Genomic DNA, 23,839 nt, shown 5'->3' with positions numbered 1-23,839 from the left:
CTTTCCCACCAGGCTTCACCTGCAGCACACCACAGCTCTCCCCTACTGTCTCCAATGTGATGAGCTTCAAGCACCAAGCTTTAAGAGATGAAATTCAATTCCCATTCAGAAGTCTTCATCTTAATTCCCATTAAAAAAGGAGCACTGTCCATTTCCCAATCCAGAACCAACCTGACTTCTGAAGAAAAACCCTCAGAAAGCAAAACTTCTATTCAACTCCATTCTGCTCTTCCTCCCACAGTCTAAAGTGTCAATATCGCAAAACTCTGGGAACACTGCAAAAATAGTTGTTTCTATGGGTGCAAAGCCCTTTAGAAGAACTTGAATCTACAAGACTAGCAAAATACACAGTCAGAAGTTTTAAAATCCCAATACGCCTTTACAAAACAAATTAAAAACCCAGTTTGGAATCTAAACAGCACAAAACCAACCATCACATCAACCTACAGTGCTAGAGTAGTTGGTGCACAGCAGCTTGTGTGAGGACCACAATTCTCAAGGTTCAATCTAACGCAATTTTTCCTGATTTCTGAGCAACAAAGCTTCATCTTTACAAGCCCCAAGATGTACCTCGTGTTTTGGGTTAGTTTTCCCATTGCTTTTTTGTCTGTTTTTGGAAGGTTACAACAACTAACACAGCCTTTTGCCTTGTAATACGCATTGCTTACTGTACTCTCAGTGAACTAAACACAAAGCACTTACCCGTGTAAAACTTCATCAAGGAGGGGACTAACAATTTAGTGGAGAGAGGATGATTCTCAATCATCTCAAAGAACTTTTGTGTCCGGGGTTGAACAGCTGGATTTGTCATGAACATCACTTCCACCAGCTTGGCTATTAAATAAGGATTTCGGATGTAGTTCTGGTTGCACAGCATCACAACAAGGAACATGACTATGTCCTGAGTACAGGGCTCATAAAGCACCTGAGGAGCATATCTGAAAAGAGGGAGATAAGGAAAACAGAATGAAAACCCCCAACCCTGTATTGTCTACAGAAGATTAATTACAGATTAACTACAGAATAGTTAGCAAACTACTTGCACCATAAATTTATGTGCACACCACCTGTTACAGGGGTAGACGGTAGTACAAAATTCGAGATAGAACTTCACTTACTGTACAATAAAAAATAAAAATTCAGCAACATCTTCTACGTAAAACTCTGGCAATGCTGCAAATACCTTCGGAACTTCAAGAGTTAAAGGCAATTTTATGCTGGAGAATAAAAGACAACAAACAGGACAGTAAAACAGCAGGGCTAAGTAGAAAACGTCATGAGCTCTGTTACAGAATTCTCCTATGGAAACACAGGACTTCTGAAACTGACTTTTTAAAAATCCATGCCAAAACTTCAAAGTTTACTGCTAAACATACCCAAAGGTTGCTCCCCCCACACTTGAACCTTAAACTACAGATAAGATATATTTCATGCAAGAATGTGTATCACTGACATCATAAAGTAACAATTGCATATCAATGCAGACAGTTAAAAAAAATATTCTATATCTGCTTCATTCAGTAAGCCATCTAATATGATCTGAAATCTCTTTGACACGACTGACACAGATAATCCTGACACTCACTTGGGATAGGCAGGGTCAAGAATGCGAAGCATCAGCTGAATCACCATGCCGTAGAAATTCAGGCATCTCCTGAGAAAGTTTTCATCCAGCAAACCAGCATCTGCACAAGCCTTGCACCTCACCAGTTTCTGCAGAAGATGCATACAAAAACTACTCCAGGGCAAGATAACGTAAAGGGAAGGTCAAGCCTATCCAAGCTCATCAATACATCTGTGAATTGTGACAATTATACAAAATATACTCTTATTTGAAGAAAGCAGGGCTCTCAAGCCCCAGCACATCAAGAAAAGCACACACGTAATTCAGAGTTGCAGGGTCAGATGAGTCTTTTACAAGCTTTATGGGAACAGTGAAAGAAATAACAGAGGTATCAAAGTGGGAAAATGTGTAATTGAAGTCATTTCAGTGATACAGCTCAGAACATTCGTCAACTTATACTAGGAAGACCGAAGCAGAAGAGATTCTCAGAAGAGAGCATACCCATCTTTGCAATAATTCTGCATGAGATTAGGGACTGGAAAGCTCCATCTCCAACCTGACCATGGATTGTGTATGCACAGCTACACCTGAACAAATCACCATCACTTTGTTTGCTTTCTCTCCAATAAAAATAGTATTTTCTCCTTTCTGATGAATACTTCCTAAATTAAACTTAGTGTAACTTGGAATTTTAAATTCGGTATTAATATTATATTTTACCATGACCACCATCTAGTGCAGTACTCACATGGTTCATAGATCAAAACCACCATTTTCAAGTAGCAGCAGTGGGAAACTGCATTTAAACATCAGGACACAAAATAAACATACAGAAAGGCTGACAGAGGCACTTAGTTGAGAACTGAATCACTTACAAACCTTAAGCTGTGTCTTGCAGCGTTTCAGCATTTCTCGATGCCTGGTAGCCAGAGGAGAATCCTTCCATTGACTTTCATTATTTTTCAAATCTTCAACAGTCCTGAAAACCATAGGCAATAATTGGTTGTCACAACAAAGGGGATATGGACTCCCATCTACAAGGTAATTAACCCATTTATCTGCTAAATACTGAGGAAATATTGAGAAGAAAAGTGGGGAAGAAAGCTAAGAATTTTCATAGATGTTACCCATCACCATAACCAGAAAAATAAATTGCTTTCACAAATGCAGACTGAACATCTGCACAGTGTGCATCCAAAGGCACTACATAGACTAGCCCCAAAATGCATGGCTGTCAAATCAGAACAGTGCAAAAAAATATGTCAAGTTAACAAGAAGATATTTAGAGATCTCATTTGTCTTCTAATATCAGAAAGGGAAATGGAAAACAGGATCAGCTAACTCATGGAAAACGCTGAACACTAAGCTCCTACTGATACCAGTAAAAGCCAAGAGCTCTCCACTCTGCACTGTTAAACAGCCATTGCTGCATAAGCAACTCCTTCGCAGCAATTCTAAATAAGGAAGAAAAGCAATTCCTTTTTCTAGCCAAACATATGGCTTATTTACAAGTAATCCACAGGCTGTTTATATGAAAATACTTTTTTCTTTAATATATACCAATTCTTCCTGCTCTGCTCTCTGCAGCTTCCCAGGTTCTTGGCACCCACATATGCTTTAAAAACTAAAAATGAAATCACTACAAATGCAGTCCAAAAATCCTGTAATGAACTCATGGTATTACTGCCAAGGAACATTTACCCAAATGCAATGAATGCAATGATAAACAATGGAAAATAATGACGATATAAAAATCTGTTCTAATTTTAACAGAGTATTCTTCGAGGTTTAGCAACTATAAAAGTCTACTCAAATTTATGCCAAGGAAAAAACAGCAGTATCTTAACATCGTAACTAACTCTTATTTATAATTTTTAAATAGTAAACCACGTGCTGAATTACATGTCCAACACCAATATTAACAGTTTACTGCTGAAGGCTTTCCTCTCCCTGGCCTAAGAGTACAAAAAGTCATCCCACCTCAGAAACCAAGGGGACAAAGTTAAATACCTTCTGGGACAGACAAAACAGCACAGACACAACTAACAATGCCTTGCTTCTGAAATCACAAGTCATCTACGACAACTCAATTATCAGACATGTAACTTTATATGCACTCCTACAGCTGTGTCAAAGAGCCTGAGGCACTGATGGCCACACACCACCAACCACACCACTGATTAAGTTATAATAAACAGTGTTAAGTCATGTCACAAATCCCAGAATCCTCTGAAGTTAATCGAATTATCTTTTACATAGAATGGTCTTCTCACCAATTTGAGCTGTCTTGTGTAACCAGTATCCTCCATCCCACTATGATGTGAATTCCTGATTCAAGCCACCGTCCCTCAACATAAGCAAAAATCCGTAAGAGCCAAAAGCAGCAGATTAACAAATAGTTACTATGATCTGTACTCAGCAATAGTTTTATCCACATTGTCATTCTAATTTCCGTTAGGACTATAGGACTTGTCATCATAGTGAGAAGATGGCATTGCTAGGATGCTAGGACTCAGAAAAGAATTAATGACTTCTCACCTGTTGAGCTCCCTGATGGCCCGCAGCCTACGTATGTACCGACGGCAGCTTGGCAGGATTGAGAGATGATGGGCATGCAGGGTTAGGAAGAAACATTCTGTTGGGAATTTCGGCTCAGAAAACGGAGACGGATCCCTGTCTAGAAAACAAACAAACAAAGCAGCAGTATAGGTGAATAAAATGAAAAATTAACTGCCTTCTCAAGGGTAAAACCTTGCCCTCAACTTTCTATAAAAGAAGAACAGACAGCGTCAAGAAAAAGCATTTAGGAATAGGGGAATCAGCTGCCGGAATCAACTACTTCCATGTACCTCCAGTATCAAAACCAGAAAGCAGAGTAAACGCTTAACACATCCCAACAGAAGTACTCACAAAGTTCAGCAATCCAGGCTGCAACATCCTCCATTGTTGCTTTCACTCTTGTCTCATCTGTTGGGAGGTCAATACGACACCTGGGGTGAAATATGTACATGGGATCAACAGTTTCCAGCTTTATCTTCGTACTTAGTTGCTGTAGTACCCATAAGAAGTTGAGCATAAAGCCATCTGTAGATACCAAGCGATCATCTGTCTGTAGGGTAAGAAAGTAAACAGTTGAAGACAAACTTAGAAGTACAAAGGTATCTTCTGCTGCTTTAAGAGTATTCAACATAAATTACTTACACAAGTTCAAGAAAAGGGAGAAATTATTAAGAATGTGGATTTGTGAGGAGACCTTTGTGCTAACGCGAAGGTCACTTACTAACTTACATACTATCTTTCTCTATGGTTCAAGTAGTCAATCTCAAGAACATTAAACAAACATAAAAAGCAGAAGATGACCTAAGAATGTAAGAGGGGCTTAAAAGGGCCTCTTTCAAGAATGGTTTGCCACTGATACAGACAGCAACAGAAGAGTTCCAAATAGTTGCTGAGCTTCAAGTTTTATCTTAAGTGTAAAGCTTCTATTACTTCTTCAGTGATATTCAAATTATTTCAAATGTTTGCTTTTGAAAAGGGGACTTGAAGACAACAATGATGCAAATTTCAGTTGTTCAGGATCCATGCACAGATTTTATCACAGGAAACGAGTGTAATGCATTAACTGAACAATGGCAAAATAACATCCCTGTTGTTTCACCGGGATCACGCCAGTTCATATCTGCATTACTCCTTATACAGAAACCATACAAACAAAGCCCAGCAACTTGCCAGCTGGGAAATAAGTTTGTTCTGTTTTTAAACAGAGACAATTGAAGGCCTCATAGATCAGGGGGCAGTGTACAGGGTTGGAGTGCGGGGAATAAAATGCTTTAAACATTTACTACGGAATCCCTGTTCATGAAGTGCCATGTCAGTCCTAAGAGAGGAAATAAACTGATCAAACAGGTAAAAACAGGATAATTTCAGGAATAGGAAATGCATTAAGAGACTGATGACACAGCTTCTCACCAGTTGCAGTAGGCATTCAAAATTCTTCTGTCCTTCATAAAGAGTCACCACAACATGAGCCACGTAGTGGTATTTGTGCATTGACTAAGCCCATGAATTACAGGAAGAACGTTCCTTTTATTTACCTGCATTTGTGCCTTTTTCATGTTGGCATTGACTATAGCTGCCATGTAATTGAGAGCTGCTTCTCGGGTCTCACCATTCAGTAAAATGCTATGGAGAATCTTGAACAGCTCTTGCTGGAATTTCAAGGAAATACTGTCAGGTTGCATGCACTTCTCAATGTCACAGTCTTGCTGTCTGTAGCTCCATATTTTTACGTTCTACAGATTCCACAAAACTCACTACAACTTCTGTTATGGTCTTACTGTCAACATTAAATGCATATATTAGGTATGAAATTAGTTACAGAAAATATGTATGCAGACTAGTGCAAGACACACAACTAATACAGCATGCATTCCTTAATATAAACTATAAACCATGACTAAATGTTCTGTTATTTTCTGAGATGGCTTACAGCCTTAGAGAAATACTTGTAGTACTCCATTTTCCCCCCCAATACCCCTCAGCTATATTCAAAAAGATTTTCTGTTTAACACAGAAGCTAGATTATTTTAGATTATATTCTTCATCAATGTCCAAAGCAAAAACCCACAATATTCTTGCATTTTTTTAAAACATGAGAACACTTACCCTTGCTAATTCCAGGTAATGTTGCAAAGACTGGCTAACAACACGGGTGTTTTCAAGAGTAATTGCAGGCCCTGAGAAGTACTTTTCAACTACTTTGTTCTGTAAGTAGAATGAATATTGGCAAACGTATTGAACATGCTGGGGAAGGGAAAAACCCAACAAAAAACCAAACAAAACAACCCCACCACAGTACTATCACCATCCTAGTGTAACACTTACATCATCTTCAGCAAAGACAGAGAGACTGAAGAAGGCTCCAAGATAGGAAAGTCTTTGCAGCTCTCTTCCTGCACCTGTACTTAAAGATTTAGGCAACCACAAGGGCAAAGACACAACCTAGAAAACAGGGGAAACAACAAGTTAAAGGATTCTCCAACATTCAGTCATGCTGACAGCTAAATGGAAACACCTCCTTAGTATTGCAGCAATCTAAGTAAGACTTGTTTGTCCTAGCTGTTCTAAATTCTCAGAGAAAAGGACTTCCTTTGCCAGTTTACTTGAAACAATTGTTAAGCACGAGATACTACAGTAGTCTCTGCTCTGGTTAACATTATCAATATGGATCATATGACGTAACAACAAAACAAGTTACATGGATACACTCACCAAACTGCACATAGGGTGTGTTTTCCCAAACTTGATTTCACAAAGTTCACATAGTGCCTATAAAGAAATTCCAAGAAAAATTACTTTTGTGTGTAATGTTTAGGTAACCTGTCTGCAAACAGCAAGCTTAACCTGGTAAACTGCTGGAAAAGCCAAACCTTTTTCCCCTTAATCAGTGAAAAAACTTACATCTTCCAAATGGTCCAAAAAGAGCCAGAGCACACCCTGCTCCCATCTCAGCTTTTACATCTCTTCCAAGTTGTCTCAGAAAAGCTACCATGTTCCACAGGATAATAAATTATTGCACTTATTTCAAAAATCAGCTGTGCAAATTGTTTGTCTGTTCAGTACGTCACAATGCCTTTGCTGGACTCCTGAACTGCCACATAGAAGTCAGTAACAATAATAAATAGAGCAATTGTTCTATACATACACCAAGGCCTTTGTCTTTTGAACCAGAGTGGAAAAATGTCAGATGAACACAGAAGCCAGAAACAAAGAATCCTATCCAAGATCTCTAACTCACTTTCAACTGCAGCACAGAAAAAAGAAAGCAGTTATAACAGACAGTTCTGAAAACACAAAAATACTGTAGGCTTTCACATATCCTGCTGCTCCTGTATTACATGTTCTCATTCTTCAATTATACTGTAGCTAGTAACTACTACTCCATCCTTTCGGTGCACACTGCCAACTAGAGATGATCAAAATAGAATATAATTTTCTAAGTAACCCTTACTTGCAGCCAACAGCCAAATTTGCAACAGTTCGCAATTTAAATTGGGGGAAATAACAGAAGAGAAGGAAAACACAGAACCAGTAAAAATTGTTATTTTTGCAAAAGTACCAGAGCTGCTTAGGCAATCTGATTTGCCACACCCCAGTCCAACTAATTTCCTGCAGTACAAATTAAACCTGAGATGTAACAGCCTTTTTTGGCATAATACACTGAAGATTCTAAAACCTGAAGGTGCTAGCTGGCAATGCTCAATTTAGCCAAGAATTTAGCTTGCTCTTTTGTGGCCCAGTATGCTTTTCCAGATACTTTTTTGTTTTGTCAATAAAAGCAGTAGGAGGGCAGCAGATCTAGGGACTAGAGTAAGTACTTAAAAAAAAAAACTAAAAATAAACGCCCCAGCTTTTCAGCCAGGGAACGTTATGACACTTTCCTACAGTAAACAGTCATCAATTCAAACAGTTTCAAATTTAATGCAACAGATTTTAGTTTCCCACATACAAAAGTGAGTCCAACAAGCATTGGTATGGATATGGGGACATGGGGCCTTATTTCCTAGACTTACACTGGGAGGAGCTTGGCAGGATTTTATAACTATCCACAGTGTTATAACTAGTATGCATGAAGAAATTCACGCATTTGATTAATCTTACATAAAGCAATACATAAAAATATTTGAATAGCCCACTATACAAACTCCACACATTAAGTTTAAGATATTATTGGCCTCAGACTACTGGATTTTTAATAGTCTTTTACACATCTTGTACCACATTAAGCTTCCAGCATAGTTTAATAGCAATCCACTAACCAAAGCAAGCACAAAAATGTTGAAATATATTATCTTGCACAGGATCTGTATAAGTTATCAGTAATCATAAAGAAACTGCTTTCAGAAATCAACAGTCCTTACCATAAGGGGGTATTTAAAATTGTCACTATCAAGGGAGCACTCTTTGGAAGCTACAGCCAAGCCTTGTAAGATGGGAATAAAAATCTGTAAAAACAGAAGGAGATGACTTTATTAAGAATAGGAAGCGAACAAATGACACTACTGCTGTACACAGCATGAAACGACTGTTCACGCTTCAATACTGCAACTCACACCAAAGAAAAACCAAAATCTTTTCTTTGAATTTTTATCAGCTAAGTCTGAATGCTTAAGAGATTATTCAAAGCTAAAAACCAACTTGCTTGATACAGTGTAAGTGATGTATTGACTTGATGCCTGGTCTTCGACAACTGAATTGTCCAAATGGATAATAGTTTATTTGCCTATACACTTGGGGGAATAATACAGCTTTAATTTTGCATGCCACGTAAGCAAGCTGTGTTTGTGCTGGTAAATTGTAACTCTGGTAATAGTAAAGATAATAAGCAGCAGTCAGGGATTGTAACGGAAGAGGAAGTGACATGACAAACTTATTAATCAAAAATAATTATACTCAATTAGTAAGTCCCAATCACACCGCTGACAACTATACCCTCACAAAATAAACTCTTACAGCAATTTTGCAACAATAAGAGGTCCTACTGAATCTTAATATTAAGTATATTGTGTTCTTTCTATGAGGAGACAAAATAAATATGAAATCATACTACAGAAAAGGACTATAAAGAGGTTGTTGCTGGAGGAACAGATCTCTTCTCCAGAGGAGGTGACCTTCTAAACTTTCCATAACCACTTTTTGACAGTCTTAAATGTACTCTCAACTGCACGAGTCTCTACTAAAAGGTGTCCAGACAGCAATATAAATTATTGAAAGGTACCTGCACTACACATAAAAATTAGCCACTGCTAATGCTCAGGTAAAGATTTCAAGAAAGAAAAAAAACCAATAAAACTTTGGGTACAATTACAGAAGATTGCTGTCTTACACACACATTTTTAGGATATTTTGTACAGAAGCACAGAAAACCCACAATCAATCCTGTAATATATGCCTGCTTATTCTGAGTAGTTCACTTCAGCATTACACAGATATTCCCTGCTTATTAACAAATACAATTTTAAGAGTTAGAATCAGCAAATAAATACTGTCTTTTTTAAAAAATGCTAAATGAGCTAAAAAAACCAAACAAAAACAAAGTCCAAGTGCTTAACAGTTGTCAGCCTCTGAAGTAATGGGTATAGGTACAGAATAACATGCCAGAAATCCACTCTCTTGCATACTGCAAATAGCAGAATCGTATGACAATTATTTTTTGGCTATGCCTTACCTGTTTGAACACTTCTTCATCCTGATAAGTTGTTCTCACTAATTCTTGGATGAAGCCAAATGGGAGATTCCTACACAGCATATATGGTACCAGCAAAGACTGCTGCTGCAATGACCTTTAGTTGTATGTATGTAAAAAAAATACAAGTCTACTGATTATTTCCTGTAGTATCTGTAGTAGTATTTGCAAAAATGTCAGAGTAATCACATGTAAAGATGTGCCAGAAAGCAGATTATCAACGTGCAGACACACCTAGTCCTTTCAGAACTAACTAAACTTGTCTTCTCAAGTTACTTGTGGAAAAGTTATTCTGAAACAGATGCTGCTGCCAACATCGTACTTTAGTTTAATGGGACTGGAAGAAAATAACAGCTTCTGTGTAGTAATTGGCTCTCCCTTCTACTCCTCTCTAATGAAAAGACTCTTTGTTAAGCTCAACGAGTGAAGGAACAACTTTTCTTGATGTTTGTTTTTCAGATTGAGAAAAGAACATAACATTAGTATTTTCCAAATTAGTACAGTCATTACTTCCAACTGCTCCCTAGGATTTTTTTTAAAATATCTTTTTTCCTTAATATATAAAAATCTTATTCTAGTATCAACCATGGTTCACATAGACCTAAAACTAATCTCAATGCACACTGGATAATTTGTGCACCTTCAAACACTATATAATTATTGCTTGGAAACACAAATACAAAATTAGGCAGGTTTTGGTAAGTCTCTTTAAAAACCTTTTTACTCTTCCAGCTAAACAGGCTGCTAGTTAAACAACTGCACTTGAGATTCTGGAGTCTTGACTTAGTGTCGAATGTCTGCACACAGATTTACATTGCCCAATCTGTTGCGGTAAACTCTCTGAAGTAAACAAGTGCCAAGTCACTTCAGCAGTTCTTTTGCTACACATTTCGAGAAGACTGTTTCTGAGATGCAGCTCTACTGGTTACTGACTTTCACAGGAGCAGTGCCCCAACAATCTGCAAGTAAAACAGTTTATGCATGAGGCGAGGCAGAAAACAGCTTGGTTAACTCAGATCCCCCCATTTAAACTCTTCAAATCAACCTGGATTATTTCACCCAAACACAATCAGAAAACACTTCAACAACTCTCAACCGATAAATAGTATAGCAAGAAACTATTCCTCTGACACATAAACGTACACTGCTTCATCAACTGATCTTGGTTTTCTTATCTAATCCTTGTAAGAAAAAAATCCCAGAACAATTTAACTTTCATGACTAACATCAGCTGTATTTACCTTGGTTGTGTTAAGGATCCCTGTAGCACCAAAGCAGCATGTGAAATGCACTGTGATCGGATGTTGCTCAGTAACTGGCTAACTGTTGGCTGGCTACACATCTGACAAAAACAGAGTTATTTTAATACAAACTAGAAGTATTCAGAGACAGAACAGACAGGAAACATGATAAATTTCTTTATTCGTGCAGTATGAGTGCAACATGCAAACCAAGATTAGCACTACTCCACCAAAACACTTTCAGATTACATATAAGTGTTGGCCATTTGTTCTCCAGAAGCAAAAGCTTAAAGCAGAATACAGAATGCTGACAGGGAGCTGGTCTCACAAAAGTATGTTTTATATGGAACAAACCTGGATAATATGCAGCAGATCAAAAGTGGAAGGACAGTTTCTAGCACAGTGCTTATTTTGGAGATGTAAAACACACATGATTCAAATACGATGAATTACTAAGAGTCAAAGGGATCTTACAAATTCTATAAATCTATTTTTACAAGGCCATCAAGAAAACGATCCATTTCCACCAACTTTCCCCACTGAACAGTACGGGAGTGTCTGACAGCACAGATACAACTTCACTCATCTGATTTATACCTTTGGTGCTTTTCTCTCCTCTATTCCAACTCTGTCAAAACACTCAATGAGGTAGTTCAGCATCTCTGTCTCCTTACAATTTTCAATGGTGAAGTGGTCACTGCAGGAATCGGAAACACTTGAGCTGCCAGAGCCTCCCATACTTGAACACACACAAAAAGAAGAAACAAAGCATTAGATACAATTTTTCACTTGTGCACAATTCAAATAATGTATGAGCTCTTGACTTCCTCCGTCAATTTTCAGAAGTCTCCATCCCATCACACACACGGCTTAATAATTAAGATCATTTCTGTGACCTGTGAAGAGGTCTCCATTTAACAGCTTGTCCAACTCTGGAAGTTCAGCTGTACTGTAACGTGACAGAAGAATCAATTATCTTTTTAAATGAATAAGTATCTGAAAGACACCGATAAGGTGTATTACTTTAATGGGAATCAAGTTGTTCTCACATGGCAGCACTGAAAATTAACAGCCTTGAAGTTGTACCTGACATCAAAACTGTTTGGATGCTCAGGACATCACAACACTTCCATGCCATGATGCAACCTCTGCACAAACCATTCAAAACAGAAATTTTACCTGCTCCATTAACTGCAGGCAATTCATGGAAGGTAAGAGAAGAGACCTCATATATAGGGCTACAGACACTCACTGCAGATATTCTAAGGAAGGAGATTAAGCAGAACAGGAGGCAATACATCAAAGCAACTGTTCCTTTTAAAATTTCTGCATTAAGATCATTTAATTAAATATCATTAATATTTCCTACAAAGATAAGCTGACAGAGTTGGGGTTGTTCAGACTGCAGAAGAGAAGGCTCCGGGGGGACCTTTTAGCAACCTTCCAATGCCTGAAAGGTACCTGTAAGAAAGCTGGGGAAGAGCTGTTCACTAGGGCATGTAGCAATAGGACAAAGGGTTTTTTTAAACTAGAAAAGGGTAGATGTAGGTTGGATATTAGGAAAAAGTTCTTCAATATGACGGTGGTGAAACACTGGCACAGGTTGCCCAGAGAGGTGGTGGAGGCCCCAACCCTGGAGATATTCAAGGTCAGGCTTGATGGGGCTCTGAGCAACCTGATCTGGTACCAATGTCCCTGCTCACTGCAGGGTTGGACTGGATGAGCTTTAAAGGTCCCTTCCAACCCAATATATTCTGAGATTCTAGGATTCTATCATTTTGACTCAGTTAATCTCAATTCCCTTACAGTAAAATATGCCATCTCATCAGTAGCACAGCTTCAGAGGGAGGGGGAAGAAAATAGTGATATTGTAAACGTGAAAACTAAATCCACAAAAAACCCCAACCCATGCTCAAGACAAGATAAGTTAAATACAAAAGTGAGAATACACCCCACAGCTCTCAATCTCAGACTTGTTATCTCAACAGAATGCTTCTCTACGTAACAGCTTGGCAAAGCTAATTAAAAGCAAAGTCCTCACTTTACAGAAGGGAATTAGACAAGATATATTCACTTTATGCAAATGGAGTTTTAAAAAACAGCAATTACATGGATGGTCTACTGCTATTCCTCAAAGAAAAGTCTATGTACAGCCAGGGTGGATTTAAATGAAGACCAATTTAAAAACCTCAGGTTTTAAACTGGAAACTAAGTGTCTGTGTCCTCTAAATGCAGCTTTTAAAAAACACGTTTAAAACTACAAACTAGAATTTCCTTTAAGCTGTAAAATAACTTACTTTTTAATAATTGAGCTGTACAAATCTACTGTGCAATCCTTACAGTCCAACCAATAAATAAGGAGAAGGTTACTACTGCTAAACCTCTGTAGCTCAGCATGTTAAGAAACGTAACTTCTAATAGCAGCAATCTCTCTTTGCAGAGAGAATGTTTTCAGTATTCAATTAAAACTAATCCATTATGTAAAACATAGCTCTATTAAAATAGCACTGAGCAACCACGAAATCGTACACACATTTTCTTTTCTATAGTCTCTTTTAAACCTCTTGGCTTCCCACATTCAGCTTAAAAAATACCCTTTTAAGAACATCAATTTATATTAAAAACCCCTACTATAGTTAGTCATTCTGTTAATGATTTAACAAATTCAGCAGTAACTGAAATTATTCTAATGCAAATCTCATACATTCCTCATACACATATTGAATGCCCTGTTATTTTCAGAATGCAAGCTGTTGCACAATTGTACTGTGTTTATAATTTTACTAACATCCTACTGCTGTCTGCAGAATGCACGACATAATTTACAAACAGACTCCAGAAGCAGCTTCAGAAATCCTTCCCAAAGGCTTTGCAACTCAATCCAACATTTGGATTAAACTGCCAACAGGACAGAAATTAAATAAAACAGTAGGGGAAAAAAATCCTAAATTCCACATACACAGACTCCCCTAAACCTGGGCTATCGAGTTCAGTCTCCTGAAATGAGACTGAAAGGGAAAAGAGGAGATGCTATTGCAAGGTCTGCTGGTTAACAGTCTGACTTCAGCAGTAGTGGCCAGCACACCACAGGAACAGAGACAGAAAAGCTCATGGGGAGGAAAAAAACCATCTCATACCAAGTCTTTTTGGGCACTCCCTGACATCACACAATACTTGCTAAAGTCTTGACCTAGTTCAGTTTTACAATGCTCAAGCAATCAGATAATATTCCTTTTACTCATACAGTCAATGAGGAGCTCCACTCAAACATCATTTCAGAAACCATGCTCATTAAACCTAAAAGGCAGTATTATTAACATTCACTTTACCTTAGTCATGTCTTCAAAAAAGAGCTGACTAACCAGCATTCATTACAAGTGTTTATGTGCCATCTTAAAAACCCATTCAGGTCATCTCCTTGGCTTTAGTCATTTACAAGGTTCTTTGAAGAGCACTTGACACTACACAGACTGTTAGTTCCTAAGCAACCAGACATGCAGGTTACATTCGCTTTCTCCAATACCTGGACCCAAACTGGACACAAGAAAAATCATCATCTTCGTTTTCTTCATCACTACTGTCCTCAGACACATCAGAAACGGCAAGAAGGAGGAGGGAGAAAGGGTTGTCGTACGTACTACCACAACAAAAATGAAAAAGGCCATCAGATTTTTTTTAAGCCAAAAGAAAAAGTAAATGGTAGCTTTTCTTTTTAAGTCTGCCAAAAATCATCTTAACATGCAGACAATGGATAACTTCACATTAGTAAAACCAAGACTGTACTAACATGCTCTGTTACACTACTACAAGTTATTCATGTGTCAAAAACTCCACGTGTTCACAAACCAAAAATTCAAAAGGAATTTTTGAGGCCTAATAAAAATTATGGCTGAAGTGGGACTGTTTAGACACGACCAAACAATAAGTATTAAAATTCTAAGCTGCTACAATTTAAAGCAGTGATCTCAAAACCTTGTACACTCATTTCTCCCTCTTGCAGGGACTGGGGATTCCAGGAGCAGCCAACAGAGAAAACGCAGTAGTACTCGGTCTGGCACACTGAAGTAGGCTAATCTGTAATGTAATCCTATGCACTAGGGAATCAAATCTAACACAGTCCAGCAAGCAGTAGTTTTCAACAAATCAACTAAAGCCCTACTGAGAAAACTGATTTCAAAGCAGGAGGTCTGTTTGGTTTACTATCCAGCAGTAGAAACAGCAGCGAAAGATAGTATTTTAACTGAAATGGATGTAAGAAGAGGAGGAAATTAAAACAGTATTGCTACCTTCAAAGAAATTACATTATACCTCGAATGCTCGCAGAAGCAGGTTTAGCATTTTGGCAAAGTCAGTGTGTTAGCAAGTCAACATATTAGCACAAACCAAAATGCAGAAATCAACTCGGGGTAAGTAGGGTGAGCTCAGCACAAACGTAAGTTCTTCCAAATCGCACGATTATGCCACACCCTGCACGGCACACATGAAACACACTCTTTTGCTCTTGTGAAATACCTAGGAGGAATCCTGTTCAGTAAAGAAGAACGCCTGCGCAAGGTACTGGGTGAAGCAGTAAACAGAGGTGGACCCATTGCTGTGGGCCTCTGTCTGGATGTGGTGACTGGCATGGCTGGAGGGCTAGCAGCCACGGCTGGAGGACTCGGTGAGCTAGCTGGGATGGAAATACTCAAGGAACGCGGGATGGAAGAAGCTGAAAAGCCTCCAGAATGAGCAACAGTGTATGGCCGGTACCTCGGAGAAGGCTGCGTCCAAGCAGGGCTGGTTGCTGTGAGGTGAGAGCTGACAGTAATGGAAGGCACAGATGTGGTGGCAACTGAACTGGCTGGTGGGGTAAGAGATGAACCAGTCATTGGTACATAGCTTGTGAAATTGGTAGGAGGAGCTGGACTAGTCCCATAGAGACTAAACCAGTTACAGGGGAAAAAGAAAAAAAAAAGCAACAATTTAGGATATGAAGAAAAAGGGTGAGAAAGATTCAACGAGCAAGAAAAGCCCTTGCCTTTGATGACTCTCCAGCAATAATTCTGCAGCTCACACACATTATTCCTTTTTAATGTTGCTGAATAAAACTGTCACAATCTACACACTTCTAAGTTAAGAGTCATAGCCTTCACTGATGCAAGTTAGGGATAATTCTCAGAAGGAACCAGCTACATGGCTTTAACCTACCAAATACACTTGTAGCCATGGTAATGTCATCGAAAAATGGTGAAATGGAGGGACATTCACATGGAACAGTGAAAAACTTCAAAAATCGATTCTATTTATTGTTCTTGGGACATTTCTATGCCTCTCTTCTAGTTCACCAATCAAAATTCAACTGAAATTAGTATTCGGTTATAATCAGAAGTCACCTGGATAATGAACTGGAACCAAAGGAGCCCACGTTACAGAACATGGGGCTGCTTCCTGGGTTAGAGCCCACGTTTAAAATCAGGCTTCTGTCAGGGGACCGGGCAGCTGCAGCAATCGGTTGTGATGTAGCTGTCAGGCTAGCAAACGGGTTTTCGTCCCTTGACTGGGTGGACATCATCAGCACTTCCATCAAAATCTGCCCGATCAAGTCCTTAAAATCTGAAAACACTGAAGAGGAAGAGAGTCAGTATCCTCTCCTGCTGTCTGCACCTACACATTAGTCAGAGATATAAACATTATCAGAGATTTCAACTGAAAAAGGACACTAATTTACTTTTGTGAATGAAGTGCTGCTTTTGGAAAACACAATAGACACATTTATAACTATCACTGTCTGTATTAACCAGGTTCTGAAATTACAGCTAAACCAAAAAAAAATAACTTCTATGGAAAGTACAAAAGATCGTAGATGACCCAAGATTGTCATTGTTGATTATTAAAGTTGTCTTGCCCGTCCCTCTCATTTTCCCACCTGCTGAGTTGGGCAAGTTGTGTGATAAAGGATGGAAGAAACACACGCACGCACACCCCGCATATGCCCACACATAAAATACCAATTTTTAATTCATTCTTATAGCTGACATATAAATTATAATTTGTTATATAAAACTATCAGGAATTTTTAGCTTATCAAATTAACTGCTCAATGTCTGTTATGATGTCAGGCAACCCATTAAGTCAGTAAAATGTTTCTGGCCAAAAAAAATTCCAGCAACACTGCAATATCAGCACGCTTGTTCTTTGCTTTCTGTTGTCAAACAAGAGCACAACAATGGACTAAAACAAGAGCTCCAACCAACTGGTCCCATGTTTCTTTTTGAAGATCTCATTTCCTGATACTTTCTGCTGATAGCAGATACTGAAATCAAACACAGACCACAAGTAGGTAGCTCCTCATTGTAGCAAAGAAAGAAAAAGCTAAAAATAAGAGTAGGGAACAATCCGTAACAGTGGTAACAGTTGAGATTCCTACCTTCCTTTGGGTTCTGCTTGAACTGGGCAGAGAGTGAATTCAGGAAGATGACATCTCTGTCTCGGTCCTTCCAAGAGACTCTGAAGATCTTACAGACCAGCTGTAAAGCTTGCTCCTCAGATACTTCAGACCCAGACAGAGGTTCCTTGGTTAGGTGTGGGCAAAAAAAAAAAATATATTAAAAAAATCAACTAATAACACTTGTGAGTAAGTCACAATTTTTCCAGATGCACATCTTCTTAAAATGGCTTCAGATTAACACTTAATGGCAGATCTTGTACACTTATGAAGGAATATACATGTATTTGTGAAAATTTATTTAGGAAAAAACCTGAACACACACAAGAGATGCAGAAAAATGTAGCAGAAATACAGAAATCCTGCCCAAAACACATTCAAAACCAGTATAATAAAAAGCGAAATTTAACCAAGATACCTATGATTTCGCCTTTAAGGAATTAATTGGGGATTCAAATTTTCATTACGCACCAGTAATCTAAGAGTCTCTTGTAAAAGACGACCCAAGAATTTGCCTTGTTCCCCTTTTTTCCAAAAAAGAAACACCATATAAACTGTGCTCAAAATGAAAAATTAGTTTCTCTAGAAATAATGCTACCATATAGAGTGGCCAGCAAAGGTTAAATGGGGAGGCTCCTGCAATCCTGAAGTGGCTTTGTGCATGCATCTGAAAAAATAGTGGAATACAAAGAAAACTCAAGTAATTACCCCTGCAATGTCAGGAGACACAGCACTTAAAAACATTTCCAAAACACACCTGACAAGCCAGCAACATCACTCTATACTCCCCTACACTCTTCCACCAACAATGAAAAAGCAACATAATACACAAAACAGACAATTAATTCAGCTGCAGAGAATTTCAAAGATGGAAAACTCAGCTTCGAGGCTGTTTTCCTGCAAGTGTTCCCTTGCGAGAGCTGTAGATATTTCCTAGACCAAAGAAACCTTCTGATCCTTGACTAATCCAAGCGCATGTTGAATTGCTATGTATCATAGATTTATCAGAGACTTCCAGCAACTACCAGTGCTGTGCCCACTTAACTTTTAGTATCTCCAAATGAGTAAGAGGAATTGAACCAAGTTTGCAAAGCTTTAGTTTACTTTTCACTGTCTCCCCTCCACCTCTTCAAGGCTGTCCTTGATTCCAAGCTATTTATTTCACAGCAGCACAATGCAAGCTGCCCAACTGCCTGATTTGCAGCTAGGAATCGACTGGAAACGATTCTGCAGCAGGGTTATGGCTATGTGGCTTTAAGCCAGGCTTTCACCAACTGACCTTATTACTGACAGTGCAGGGATAAGCAAAGACATCTAATGAGCACTGCAAGAATTGCTGTGGAAACCTCTCTCCACTACACTGACGTCCCACTTCTTTATGGCTTTGTCATTTGATTTTAAGGCCCACGTGAAATAAAGAGGACAATTTTAGAAATTAAGAATTAGAGCTTTGTATTTGCTTGCTTTTTCTTAAAGGGTTCTACCACCTGTCTAGACCTAGCTAAATACCCTTATTTATTTTCTTATATCATCACTAAGAAAACATTGGAAGATTTGACTTTTTTTCCTTCCCACAAATTTGAATGAGGAAATGCAGTGAAGAAATTGTTCACAGAGGACATTTGAGGGCTAGTTCCATTCTCTTGAAAGCATATTTTCAAAATATGGAGATAACTGAACTCATTGCAAGCTAAAACTCTGTATCACGCCTCCATCCTAAATCCTTTGTTCCCATTTCTACTCAATTATTGGGAACCCTTACCACACACAGTTCTAGTAAGGACATTTCTCCAAAAAACCAATGCTGTCCTTTTTGAGAAAGAAGGCAATGCAAGGCAAGCCCAGGAATATTATGGACTGCAAAGCTGCAGCCATGTAAGGCTATGTCGGTGAGGGAAAACACAACAATATAAGCAAAAGCTTGACCAAATCTGAGGTGAAACCTTCATAAAATAAAGTTAACTTTTTGCTCAACAGAAGAATGCATTACAGCAAAATCCAAAAAAGACAGCATTGTTAACTCCAAGTTGTATAATCTGAAGACGTTCTCCCATGAAATCTTGAAGCTTGATGTTATAACAACATCCAGACGCAGTCTGGAAGAGAAGAGCCAACACAAACCAGACTAACCTTATCTGTCAGACTTCTTTTCTCTCTGCGATCATTCTCATCAACCTCCATGTTTTCAATTCCTGAATCCACATCTACCTGGGACATACTGTAAGTGGAAATAAGAGAAGAAGCCTGTTAACTTGTAGAAAGCCACAGATAGTCCTCTGTAAGATACTGACTGAAGGAGCAGCACCTTAGGTAGAAGCAGCAGAGAAAAACCAAAGCAATAGGAACAGCCATATGCACAAACAGCAACTAAAATACTAGGAGATAAATGCTTCTCACGTTACGTTTCTTTTTAATTCAAGCAACACAATGCTAAACTCCTTCAGCAGGCAAAACAAACTACACAGTTATCGCATCCCATAACCTTCTCTTTTTTAAATAGAGTAGCTGAATTATCCGCACCAGACACTTATCAATTAATGTCTAAAACAAAGCATTGTCTTCTATCACTTTAGGTCAGGAATTCCCATTAAAACCAGACTACAATAAGCAGTCGTCTAAAGAGTGTGTAATTTTTAAGCATTTAACCCTATGGCGTTAACATGGCTGGAAGAAAGAAATGCCAAAATATTTTCCTGTGTAAGTGGTTTTGATGATTAGCATCGTGCAATATTTGCCAGCTTACACAAGCTGTGTTTTTTACCTTTTCTCACAGGAGACACTATCAATATCCATGCTCTGAGACCGAGAGAGAGACTGAGATTGTGTTTCAAGGCTGTTAGATGGAGAACTGCTGAGTGAACTCACTCCTTCGCTGCTCTGGCTTCGGTGGGCTACTCCTAGAGAAAAGGCACCACCAAGATTACTACAGAGATGAGAAGGCACTACACAATTATTCGGATGGTAAAGGAGAGGAAACACTGTTTTTCAATGTAACTTTTAAGCATTCTTAGTAATGCATGAGGACAGAAATGTTAATCATATTCACATTTGCCTACAGATATTCATCGACTGTAAAGAAGCAGTCTTCCTGGAGTCCTTCCTTTCTCCTTCTCCTTCTTCCTCAAGAAAAAGCTAGCTAAGTCACTGGATAAAGACATGGCTCACCAGGTGAAGAAGTGCACTGTTCTACATTCCCTTGGGGTCTTACTCCCACTGCCAGGAAAATGTACTTTAACAGTGACACTGTAGCACTCATTAACAGGCCTCTTACAATCACAGTCCTACCTACCACCTTTTCACAGCAAATCTTCCAGAATTTACTTGCATCTGTACTTTGCTGGATTGGGTATACAATAAAAAACCTGACACACCAAGTTAGTTTTCCTTAACAATAAAAAATTGGAAACAACAGCTTACAGAGACGTGCAAAAATCGTGAACACCACACACCCGGTACGTGTGGCTGTTGTTGATACACTGGTTTTAGGCTCTCCAAAACAAAACCAAAATAACGATCATATTTTCCATGAAATTGATGCGCAAGTCTGATCTCACCATGACAAGCAACTTCTTATAAAAATAGATGCCTACAAGGACGCTATTCTGCTGGGGCTGCTCTCTGTATGTCCATATGAATTAAAATCCTCTGCAATCATTTCAGTCTAGTGCTCAAAGCAACCCCTGCAAGCCACACGGTGTTGACTGATTCTTTATTTATGCTAAATAAATACAGCAGATAATCAGCTGTGAACATTTTATCCTGATCTGTTCCTCAATCTGACCACATCTCTTACTCTGGTGTGAAAAAAAGACACACATTATTGAACTGCTGCAATGAATCTAGGAAGCAAACACTGCACTGACCAGGTAACTGCTGTTTCTGGCCATCAATCCAGTCTGTACAATTAGGTACTGCCCAGTGTGGACAGGTGAATTCTTAAACCAGAAGTCTCTAAGGTCTTTGCTATCTGACCACTTCAAACCATGATAAACCTCTCTGGCAATACACGAACATTTCTGCCTTCAGGTACGTGTTCCCACCTTTCTGCTCCATTGGAGTTATCATTTATACACTTGTGCAGCAAGATGGATCAGGACACCTGATCTATCTGAAAACCAACCATTTATTTTTCCTAGGTTAGCTTTCACCTGGACTAAGGCCATGGTTCACCTCACTACACAGCTGCTACGGACAGCAGAGGGAGAGACAGCGAGAAATGCCCCTTTCAGCCAGAGTCAGACCTAAGATGCATTAAAATAGTCACATAACTACGGGCTGAGTGAATGCAGTATGTGAACTCTGCGCTGTTCTTAGAAAAAGAAAAGTCACCTTCGCTTCTGGGTTGTTGTCTATAAACATGAGGACAACACAGTGTTAAATTCCATCAGCAATGAGCTTTTCTCAGGAAATGCTTTTGGTAGCTTTTTTCTGTCCTGCTTTGGATACAAGACAACAAAAATAAGCAGGAAGGAATCACTTCGAGGTATTTCAGAACAGCACTGTAATTAAATTACAAGATTTATGCTTGTAAATTACTGTACTTGCCAAAGGGAAAAACATACAATTTCAGAAAGCAGATAGTTATGTAGATAAAAAATTCTGCATGCTTATCAGTGAGCATCTGAAAAAACATTTTGTCTCTCAAATTCTTAGAAATCATACTGAAAAGCTGTTTAAAACAATCTTGACATTTGAGACTGGTTTTGTGAACCTCTTAACTTAGGAACAACATGCAGAACAACTGAAGATTTCAGATAAAGATCACAATACAAAAACATGCCAATTTGTTTTGATTTCCAAGATCAAACTTTCCAAGACTCCAAATCAAAATTATTATTTATTTTTTTTAGGTCAAAAGTGGTATTATATGTAAAAATATTATCTTCACCTATCTGCAGGGCAACCCTCCCAGCTTCCCATGCTTTGTGTTTGTCTGATTTCACTAGATCAGGCGTTATGCACATCTTCTGAAATAAATACCATTTGTAAAAATCCTACTTGTACTCACTCCAGTAAACAGTGAGACTGGCAAAGCAATACAAAGGAGAAAGCAAACGCTTTATTGAGAATGCACAGTCACAGCTTACTGTTTCTAATTACGCCAAATGCTAGTAATCAAAGATCAGAAATGAACTTGGGACTGATTGCTAAAATGTACCTGGAAACCAATCAATAAAAACTGTGTTGCAAGACTGAAAAGGGTTTTTCCTGTCTCTTGACAGATTGGCTTTCTTTTCAGTTATAATAAACTGTACTACAAACTTCCTCAGGCTTTGCTAACCTGTATTTTAAATGCCATTAGTTTGCTTATACCCAGAATACAGTTGTATCCAACCATCTTAGAATGTTTCTTTCTGAAAGTTATTTTTAGTTAACAGCAGAAATAACACCAGTAGTAGTGTTCACGTTCTAAAGATAAGGAGTTGCACAGCAATTTTCAGCAGACATACAGTATTAATTTTTGTGACTAACGCCAGCCTACCTGATGCACCGATTGGAGAGGTAGCTGGGGTCATGCTATGGACATTTAGGCCTAGACTATGGGATGGCCCCGGGGCTGGTGCTACTACAGGTGGTCCCGGTGGGGTCTCTCTCTGCGGTGATGTGAGCGGCGTGGTAGGCTGGGAAGATGGTCCACCCGCCAGCCGAGCAAGGCGCCTTCGACGAATCTGCACATAGGGAACGAAAGGACAGTAAATAAACACCTTCCTTTGCACCAAGACGTGCGCGCACACCTCGTGGCTGCCCTTTGGTTCTCCTACACAGCAGGAGCGTTCACTCCTGGAAATCACAGAATCACAGAATGTTAGGGATTGGAAGGGACCTCCAAAGCTCATCCAGTCCAATCCCCCTGCCGGAGCAGGAACACCCAGATGAGGTTACACAGGAAGGCGTCCAGGCGGGTTTTGAACGTCTGCAGAGAAGGAGACTCCACAACCTCTCTGGTCAGCCTGTTCCAGTGCTCTGTCACCCTCACTGAAAAGAAGTTTCTTCTCAAATTTAAGTGGAACCTCCTGTGTTCCAGTTTGTGTCCGTTACCCCTTGTCTTATCATTGTTTGTCACCGAGAAGAGCCTGGCTCCATCCTCGTGACACTCACCCTTTAAATATTTATAAACATGAATGAGGTCTCCCCTCAGTCTCCTCTTCTGCAAACTAAAGAGACCCAGCTCCCTCAGCCGCTCCTCATCAGGGAGATGCTCCACTCCCTTAAATCTGCAAAAACAGAAGCTTTACTTTAACCTGATAAATGGAGCCAAGTTACAGTTGGTTCTCTGCTCTGTGCAACCATACTAAAACACCCTTGATTTTTTGGTTTTAAGTATGTATTTGCTGCCTTGGAAGACCATTTGCACTGGAGAACGG

General features: G+C 39.0%; 1 protein-coding gene across 1 annotated transcript in view; it reads right to left on the bottom strand.

The window, feature by feature from the left end:
* Positions 1-22,990, bottom strand: part of UBE4B (ubiquitination factor E4B) — a 29,341-nt gene extending 6,351 nt beyond the window's left edge. The window contains exons 1-22 of the mRNA XM_010187515.1: positions 22,957-22,990; positions 20,236-20,371; positions 19,605-19,692; positions 17,457-17,601; positions 16,423-16,651; positions 15,800-15,970; positions 15,563-15,715; positions 14,574-14,687; positions 11,648-11,789; positions 11,051-11,151; positions 9,792-9,906; positions 8,485-8,568; positions 6,836-6,892; positions 6,449-6,565; positions 6,230-6,328; positions 5,659-5,772; positions 4,475-4,673; positions 4,103-4,241; positions 2,444-2,543; positions 1,586-1,713; positions 1,119-1,217; positions 703-938 (exon numbers count right to left, since the gene is read on the bottom strand). Coding sequence (XP_010185817.1) covers positions 703-938; positions 1,119-1,217; positions 1,586-1,713; positions 2,444-2,543; positions 4,103-4,241; positions 4,475-4,673; positions 5,659-5,772; positions 6,230-6,328; positions 6,449-6,565; positions 6,836-6,892; positions 8,485-8,568; positions 9,792-9,906; positions 11,051-11,151; positions 11,648-11,789; positions 14,574-14,687; positions 15,563-15,715; positions 15,800-15,970; positions 16,423-16,651; positions 17,457-17,601; positions 19,605-19,692; positions 20,236-20,371; positions 22,957-22,990 — 2,800 coding nt within the window. The remainder of the gene's footprint in view (positions 1-702; positions 939-1,118; positions 1,218-1,585; positions 1,714-2,443; positions 2,544-4,102; positions 4,242-4,474; positions 4,674-5,658; positions 5,773-6,229; positions 6,329-6,448; positions 6,566-6,835; positions 6,893-8,484; positions 8,569-9,791; positions 9,907-11,050; positions 11,152-11,647; positions 11,790-14,573; positions 14,688-15,562; positions 15,716-15,799; positions 15,971-16,422; positions 16,652-17,456; positions 17,602-19,604; positions 19,693-20,235; positions 20,372-22,956) is intronic.
* Positions 22,991-23,839: the final 849 nt, after the last annotated feature.

Source organism: Mesitornis unicolor, unplaced genomic scaffold (genome assembly GCF_000695765.1).
Source record: "Mesitornis unicolor isolate BGI_N332 unplaced genomic scaffold, ASM69576v1 scaffold43580, whole genome shotgun sequence".
Classification (NCBI taxonomy): Eukaryota; Metazoa; Chordata; class Aves; order Mesitornithiformes; family Mesitornithidae; genus Mesitornis; species Mesitornis unicolor.
This window is presented reverse-complemented; position numbering and strand designations above follow the sequence as displayed.